Source organism: Gavialis gangeticus, unplaced genomic scaffold (genome assembly GCF_001723915.1).
Source record: "Gavialis gangeticus isolate Ggan-Ray unplaced genomic scaffold, GavGan_comp1, whole genome shotgun sequence".
NCBI classification, from domain to species: domain Eukaryota; kingdom Metazoa; phylum Chordata; order Crocodylia; family Gavialidae; genus Gavialis; species Gavialis gangeticus.
In genome coordinates this window covers 81,724,854-81,733,871 of record NW_017729034.1, presented here as the reverse complement: position 1 = coordinate 81,733,871, position 9,018 = coordinate 81,724,854, and the positions used below count along the sequence as shown (strand labels likewise).

Genomic DNA, 9,018 nt, shown 5'->3' with positions numbered 1-9,018 from the left:
GCAGCCCCCTCCGTAGCCCCCGCCTTGAGCCCAGCCCTTGCTCCAGCCCACAGCTGCAGCCTACCCACCCTGCCCTATGCAAATCCAGGGGCACAAGGGGTGCAAGCAGCAGCAGGAGCCACCCTGCACCCCCCATCAAGCCACGGCTTTGTCCTACATGCTGCTTTGGTGAGGCAGCGCCTGCCCCTGCCCCTTCCTTTGCCACGGGGGGGTGTTGATCTGCACCCCCCCCCCATCCCTTCCCTCCCCTGTCCCCTTCCACCACAATGGACTTAGCAGCTGCAGGCAGCTGCATTGGAAATTGAATCGGTATCGGCCAATATGCCTCCTTAAAAATCGGCTATCGGTATCGGCTCGAAAAATCTCTCTCGGTGCACCCCTACTTGATGAGGAACTTGATGTGTTTAAGTTTAGAATATATGCTTTTGTTTAAGACTAGCTACTCTGGAAAACCATGGAAGGATTGAAAAACCTTGAAAAAAACAAAAGAATAATGCATAATTTCATTTAGTAAGCTTTTACATTTGCTTGTGTGTGAGTACATCTGTTTTCCTTCCCTTTCATTTCTCAGCTGAACACTTACAAAACATGAGCTTTCCCCATTTGTTATTTTTCTGAGCAATTATACGGAGCTCTTTTTTTTCCCCCTACTTGTAATTTGAATGAGTCATTCTATAGAGAGATTATATATATAGATATTCATATAAAGAGATATATAACAAAAATGACTTTGTGGAATACTTTTTAAAATTGCACTGGAAACCTAAAAAGAGAGGGAAGATTAAGACGGCCTTGAAATTGTGCCCTTGGCTTCTTCAGAGTTCCTTCACCCAGCAAAAGTAGCATGAAAATCACAAGACAAAGGTTTCAGTAAATTTCTTACCTTAAAGAAATACAATGCAAGATGTAAAGTAATACAATACTGCTCTTAATGATAGGTCAGGAGTTAAATCAAGTGTCAGTTTCTAAATATCTAATTAGTATGGACCCGAAGAGAAGAATGTCGTTAGCAGGGAAAGGGAATTGGCTGAAAGCACTGTAGTCTGAGTCCTATAGTTTTATTGTTGATCTGACCTATATTTGGACTAACTAATTTTAGTTTCCCAAATGAACTGGTGGGATTTCATTTCTCTTGGATGACTGAGAAAAGGTGGTGTAGATATCTGCTTCCTGTAACAGGCACTGAGAACAGATTTACCTTTTGTATGAGTCATTTTCCCAGGGAGCAGCTATTTGTTGGGTTTTAAATCGTGTTCACTCTTAATTTAACCCTAGTTCCTGCTAAGTCCATTTCAGGTGTAGTTTAGACTGTCCAGCATAGGGGATGTGAAATAATAATTATTATGGATCTTTTATATAGCAGCAAAGATGCAAAGTCCTATTTAGGAATGGCACTTTGCTTTGTTATGTACTATATGCAGATAATAAGGCATTCCCTGTCCCTTAGAACTTGTAAAAACCCCTTTTTTTAAAAAAAAATACCACTTGTAAAATCTAGGTGAGCCTAAACTCTTCTTTAAAACATGGCTGAAAGCCTAGGTAGATATGGCTGGAGAATATTTGGCAGGTATCAGTAAAATAGTGATGTGAGACTCTTTAAGATGCTTGGATAGCCCTGGAATTTGATCAAGAAAGGTATACCAAAGTATACTGTGCAGAGGGAGAAGATGAACTAGCAGCAAGAGGCTACATTGCCTATATGGAAAAGAGAGCAAAACCCCAGTGAAATCCATTAAGGCTGAGATGTGATAGTTGACAGAGGAGTTGTGAAATAACTCTGCTTTGTTAGAAAAGGGCAGGGTAATGGTGTGGCTCTATTTACTAATTGTCTAGTTCCTGGAAGATTTTTATTTCCTTGTTTTACAAAAAGGGAATGGGCCATGGCAGGTTAAGGAGGTTTTGAAGAAAGGCACCAGATACAAAGGAATTGTCACTCAGTCCTGCCAATAAGAGGAGGAGAGGTTGTAGCTGTCTTAAGGGACTGGATGATGCTGGGAGGCAGTAATTTAATAAATCGAGGCAATTTGTAGTTGAGAAGTGAGTAAATCTCTTGGATCTGGGCCTGGAAAGGGTGGGAAATGTCTGGGTTGGGAATGTGTGCATGAGTTGAAAAGATAATGAAAAGTAGTGGAGAAATGAATGAGCAACTTTGAAAACTGGAAAGAAGTGTTACTTTTATGCCCTTTACTTAATGGTTGAAAGTTTTGTATTAAATAGCATTATTATATTTCTGGAAAGTGAAACTGGATGAAGCATTAAAACTGTGTAAGTAACAGTCTTGTTAGGAGTGGAATAGGTGGCATACATTATTGCAGGGGTGGGCAAAATACGGCCCACGGGCTAGATCTGGCTTGCCAGTTAATTTTATCTGGTGGGCTGCAGCAGCACCATGCGGCAGGCCCTGGGCAAGGCACACTTGGACCCCAGCTTTTGCTAGTGGGTTATATGGGTGGCAGTTCCACCTCTACTGTTGCCAGGCAGGCAAGTGGGGCTACTTCTACTCAACATCCCCCGCAGCTGCCTGGGAGATGAAGTCCAGCCCCGCAGGCCATAGGTGAGTCATGCTTGGACCCCGGCCTCTGCTGGTGGGTGGTGCCCAGGGCCTGCAGTGTTGGACTCCCATCTTCCAGGCGCTGCGAGGGATGCACTTGGGTTTTGGGTTTGGCCTCTGCTGGCACCACAGAGGATGCTGGGAGGAAGCAGTCCCACCCACCCACCTGTCCAGCACCATGCAGTGCCAGCAGAGGCCAGGGCCTGCATGCAGCTCACTCAGGGCCTGCCATGTGGAGATGGGTGAATGGATGGGGCTGCTTCCATCCAGCAGCCCCTGCAGTGTCAGTAGAGGCCAGAGCCCAAATGCCGCTCATTCAACCTCTCCCTGGGTTAATGGAGCCTGGCCATGAGCCTACGTGCTGTCCCATCCTGCCCCACCATCAGGGCTCATGGGTGCTGCGGGGTGAGAGAGAGAGGGACAGAGAGAGAGAGAGAGAGAGAGAGAGAGTGTGTGTGTGTGTGTGTGTGTGGGGCGAGGTGGAGCAGCCCTAGCCAAACTTATGCTCCAGCTCTGGGGTCAGCCCTGGCCTCACTGCAGGGAGCTCCTGTGTGCATGTATGCGTATGTATGTGCAGCCCTCAATAGCTCATCAACACTGACTTAATGGCCCTCCAGCCTAAACAAAGTGCTCATCCCTGCCCTGTTGGGTCTCAGCCATCTCTAGCTGCTGTGTCTCAAGTGTATCCGTATGTTGAACAATGTGTGTTTTCTTGAGGGCTTTGCTTGATGATTTCTGATTTGATTAAAAACTCCCAAAATCTGCATTTTCCCATGATTAAAATGAAACTCCTCTATCTATATAGGTATCAGGTGAACACAATGCTTTATTGATATATTTACAATTTTAAAGCAGTTTGGAAGCCTACCAGTGCCTCAATCATTATCATGAAATAAATTCTAAAATCTATATTTTTTGATTTTTTTTTTTTTTTTTTAATCATGGAAAATCAGAGCTCCCCTTCACTTACCAGTATGCAGGTCCAGCTGTGGCTATTCCCTTTGTTGCTTTGTGGTGCTGAGCAGCCCTAATATGCCAGTGCCCATCACTCCCAAGCCACAGACCCCCTAGCCCTGCGGGTGCCCCTCCTTACTCCTGACCTGCTGCTCCCCTCCCCCAAGCCTCTGCTCCCCCACTCTGTGTGGGGGCAGGGAGGGTATGCCTGAGTACATGTTGGGGGGGGCCCACGGTAGGGCATGGGTCTGTAGCTTGGCCGAACTGCCATGCACAGGAGCTGCTTCTGCAGTCCAGCAGACAGGACCCTGGTGCAGGAGGGTAGAGCGGTGTAGCGAGACTCTGCCTCCAGGACCCCCATGCCACCAGCAGCGTGATGAGTAACAGAGCAAGGGGGGAGGGAGATGGGACATACACCCTGCTGCCCTCACCTCCTCCTACCACCAGCCACTTGCATGCCATGCTGTGGTTCTACCTCACCACCAGGGCCCAGTGGCTGCCACTGCCCTCAGGCCACCCATGTTGCCCCCCAGCCAACTTCCTCTTTGGGGTAGAGCTATGGCCAGGCATGTGAGTGGCTGGCAGCAGGAGGAGGAGAGGGCAGCGCAGCCCTCCCCCATGTCCATTACTCCTTGTGCTCCTGGTGACGTGGCTGGCCTGGGGGTCCCAGTGGCAGCAGCAATGAGTCTTGCCACCCTGTTTTGCCCTCCCATGCTGGGTCCTGCCCACTGGGCCATGGAAGTGGCTCCTGCCCATGTTAGTCCAGCCAGGTTGAAGCCCCGTACCCTGCTGTTGGCGCACAAATCAGGTGGCACTTGCTTCCTCCCCCCCCACCACATACCACCCCAGTGCATCGCCTCTAGTGTCTGACCCCTCCCTGGGAGTGTGCACAGCAGTGGGGAGCCAGCTCCCCCGCCAGCCCCACCCTGGACGAGCCATCCATGGCTCCATCCCGCTACCCAGCTGGGTCCTACAGCCATGTATTCTGACCCTGGGCACCGTGCACTGCCCCAGTGGGGCAGCGCCCCCAGCCCCAGCTGCCAACCCTGCCCCACTCCCTCACTCACTGTGGGGGCTTACTGCAAGCTGCTGCCGCCACCTCAGTTTACCCCCCATCTGCCCTCCCCTGTCACCTATGCCTCCCTCCCCCTCATAGACTTATCTACAGGGAGCTGCGGGAACTGGTCTCTACCATGCTGCCTTGCTGCCATGTGCATGTGTGTGCATGCACATGCATGTGGCATCCCCTGCCTGTGATGATCACCTTCCTCCCACTCCCCCAGCCCCAAGCAGCTCTTTGCAAGCTGGAACTCTGCCAGCCTGCAAGGAGAAACCTGCCATTTCCCACGTTTTTCTCCTTTAAAGGAGAAAATTCATATTTTTCTGTTGCATACAGAAAACGTGGATCCCTGCTGATCTCTCACATTTTTTACAATTACATTTCTCCACTAAATAGGGAGCAGTCATCATTCTTTTCCTTATCAGTCCTCTTCAAAGAACAGGTGTTGAATAGGACAAGTTAAGCACATTTCAGTATTTTCCAGATGGGACAAATGGGAAATGTGCTCACTTGTCCTACACGCATCCCTATTTTTTCCAAGTACAGCATACGGGACTAGTGTGTGGGCTCAGTATCTTATTGCACTGTGAGATGCACTTTGTCTTACAGGACTGCCTTTTTCATTACTGTTTTTCAGGAGACCATCAGAGTCAATGTTACTGTGTTGAGAGCCAATGGGGAACTTCATGGAAAACAGGTGCGTTTGACCTATGAATGTGTTATGAACCAGTAGGTGTTGGGCATGCAGATGTGAAGGGAGGATTTGACTTCATGAGCATGTGCTAAATAGTCTACTTTTTCTGATTTATTGATGTCATTATTTTATTCTGTAATGCCTCACTTTGCATTTACTATGTATTTCTGAAACTGAAAATGTGACATGATGAATTTAAGTATGCAGTTTCTGCTAACTACCTTCTCTCTCTCTCTTTCTCTCTCTTTTAAAGGTTCTGTTTAATGTCACTTACGTTAATGGGCAAGTATATGTAAATGACTTTCTTATGAAGATTGGTGTTATCCGGATAAAGTGTCCAAGTCTAATATGTGAGTAAATCTCAGCTCTTTGTCTGAGATATCTAATTCTTTGTTATCCAAAGAAAAGCATAACTTGTTACTGTAACACACTCCAGAGGTCAGCACGAAAACAATCTATTTCCAGGGTAGTCAAATACAGAATTAATTTGTGGATGGGGAAGAATCTGATTTGCTCAGTTTTTCTCTGACATGGATGTGCTTGTATTTAAACAGTTTCAGTTGAAATACAGCTCTTATATGTATTTCTGTAAACAGAGGGTTTTGTAGCACCAACTAAGCCATGTAAATGCAAGGATGTGACTCCACCCTGCTAATGGCTCTGTATTGTTTGGAACATGTCCAGAAAGTTCAGCCGGAGAAATGGGAATTAGAATTATGTGGTTCTTCAAGTATGTTTTGTTGTGATATCTTAATTCCACATCCAGGGGGCCAGGCAAGGTTTTCATAGGTTAGGCTGCTATGTTGTGCAAGTACTGCAATCTTAATATTGTCCTGTGGAAGAAGAAATAGTTGTTTTCCTCACTAATTCAATGCTGTACTTCAACAAGTGCCACTCAAAAGTGTTTTGATTCTTGGAGATGCACAGCATATTGCATAATGAATGAAGCTGAGACTATTATGTTAATTTGATTGAAGATCCTCTTATATGCAGAATGGTTTTTTGATGCACTAGTTATGATCAGTCTCAAGGTTGGTTTCTGAGGTCATCTGCCCTTTATGATCAGATCTTTCCTAAGAACATGCTAATGCTTTTTAAATTGCTTCTCTGAGACATGACCTTGTCTTTTGAAAACCCAGAGCATGATAAATTATTAATTTAACACAGCTCCTTTTGGGAGGGACAGTGGGGGCAGGCAATAATAACACATTGCCGTTTGTCTCTTGTAGTTAGGTATGTTCCTGTCTCTTTCTGTCTCTGGTACAGATTTTAAAACATCTCAAAGTGTAATTTACTTAAGAGACAGTTGACTCAAAAATGCAAGCCAAGTTTTTATTGACAAATACAAAGCCTAATCTTGCGTGATGCTGTGTACTTTCAACTGCTTTCATTAGTTTCTAAGCCAGTAATCTGCCATTGGGATGGAGGTTTTTATTTGTTTTACAAATGTATTATATAAATCTGAAACTGTGATGAAACCAGTTATTTTGTCTTCGGCCTGGGATCCAGAGCTGGGAACACATACTTTTGGCACCACTCTCTAATTGCCTTGTTTCCATGGTCTGAAGAACAGAATATACCATTTGATCCTGTTCTGAGGATTAATTACATACTGTAATTACCAGAATTGAAGGTGACTTGCAAGAAATCTGAAAGTGTAGATTCTATACATGGAAAATTTATAAATTTGTTACAATTTTCCATGTATAGAATCTAATTATTGGAGGTTCATCTTAAATTTGTCCCAACCACCACTGTAGCAGGGGGGTCAGACAGTTGAGGAAGCTGTGAGGGGGGGATATGGGGGAAGGTGTTGTTTAAAACCATTGTTTTGGTATTGGAAAAAAAAACATTTTGCTTTTAATGGGATATAAATATGAAGGCTACGGAAATGCCAAAGTGTTGATGGATGATTGAAGACATTTATGTCTCCCCCAAAACCTACAAGCTGTGGATTGCACTGACAACCCAGCCATGATGTCTAGACTGGCCTTGAACAGCATGCCTTACTATCCTCATTGAAAGTGTTCCACTGCAAGCTTCATTTTACTTCAACAGTGGTGGGATAGGAGGGATTAGTAGGTGTATACAGAGAAGCACTGAATAAGAGAAGAGGGTTATTCTGTATCTACTAACTGGGGATGTTGAGTGCAGGGCCATCCCTGGGGGTGCAAATCAGGGGGACCACCCTGGGCCCCAAGCTTTGGGAGGCCCTGCGGAGCTGGGTGGAGCAGCTGCAGCTCATCCTGCAGCGCCCACCTAGTGCTGGTGACTCTGTGCTGCTGCTGCCACCAGCTTCACATCTGGCCACTTGCTACCCCCCACCCCACTGCTGCTGCCAGCTTCTTCATGTGCAGGCCCCACACAGGCTGCGTCCTGCTAGGGTCGTCTCTGGTTGGGTGCCAGGGTCTTGTGGGTAGCCTTAGAACATGGGATTGGTGAAGGCACATAAGAAGGCATGGGTAACAATTTACGAGCCTAGCTTGGGTAAGGGAGACCCCATTGCACAGCGTGAGAGAATTCTTGGATCCTGAAGATGTTGGTTCTGGGGAAGAGCAGTGTACATTGTCCTGAAGAATTTGTTGACTGCCATTTGGAACTCAGAAGGCAGCAGTTCTCCTTAATGGCTATTTGAAAAAGGAAAAGAGGGCCTGAGCCAAGCAGGTTTCCAGAAAGTAGTGTTGGGGAGGGGGCATTTGACCTTCTTACCTACAGAAACGATCAGAGCAATTTTGTATAAACTAAACTGTTGTACAAACAGTTGGTTTGTCTGCATCCTCATCCTCGTGGGTCATGTTGGACAACTGAGATGTGAATGCAACAGAGGAGTAACTGTAGAGTGCCAGCTGGATTGCTTGAATGCTGGTTCAGGAAGACAGCTGCCCTCTATCATTTTAGCTCTGCCATGAGTGGGATTAAGTGACATAGCAGCAAAAACTATGGTGGCTACCACCAGCAATAGCAATGACAGAAAATTGTAGGGCAGGTGAAAATGAAGACTAGGCTGCTTTACCGATGTTACAGCATAGCTGGTCTTCTGGGTGTTGTACTTGAGAAGCAGCAGTGATTTATTCATTTATTGGCATTGAGAAGTTGGTATCTTTGAGTACATGTTATTCCTAGCCACTTACATTTGTTGACACTTTTATGTTCATCTGTGTCATTTGTGGGGTTGGTGTGTGTTTCACTTTTGTGACCTTGATAACTGCATAATTATCTGTTGACAGTGGAGAATGGAAACTCTGATAACCTACTGGATCAAAGACATTTGGGAATTGTCAGTGTTCGCATCATGGTTCATGAGTGGCCTTTGGCTTCCACCTCCAATTTGCAGTTAATTGTCATTCAGGAAGAGGTGACAGAAATCGATGGAAAGCAGGTAAAATTTGATTGTTTGTTAGCCTTTTCTAAATCCCGAACAGTGGTTTAAACTTTTAACTCTAATTATGTGGGGCAGTGTTCTGAGAATGATATGTACTTGCTAAAACAGCTATCAGTGTTAGGGATAGATGTGATGCTTATCTGTGGATGGGCTGTGCTATAAATACAAGATTTCAAAGTTTGGTGTCTTACTACAAACTAAGGTTGACTGGTTGATTTGTTTTTTAAAGAGTAAAATTTTTACTACTCTATTTTGTATTTGAATAGCATTAACTGTCTTATAAGAGCTTTTCCATATTGCTATTGCAGCTACCTGTTTTAGTCCACTTGTATATAAATACATGCTTCCATTTAAAAAAAAAAAAAAAAAAAAAAAAA

General features: G+C 45.3%; 1 protein-coding gene across 1 annotated transcript in view; it reads left to right on the top strand.

The window, feature by feature from the left end:
• Nucleotides 1-9,018, top strand: part of GINM1 (glycoprotein integral membrane 1) — a 45,739-nt gene that overhangs the window by 19,383 nt on the left and 17,338 nt on the right. Inside the window, exons 2-4 of the mRNA XM_019526851.1 lie at nucleotides 5,203-5,262; nucleotides 5,513-5,609; nucleotides 8,487-8,638. Of these exons, the coding sequence (XP_019382396.1) occupies nucleotides 5,203-5,262; nucleotides 5,513-5,609; nucleotides 8,487-8,638 (309 nt within the window). The remainder of the gene's footprint in view (nucleotides 1-5,202; nucleotides 5,263-5,512; nucleotides 5,610-8,486; nucleotides 8,639-9,018) is intronic.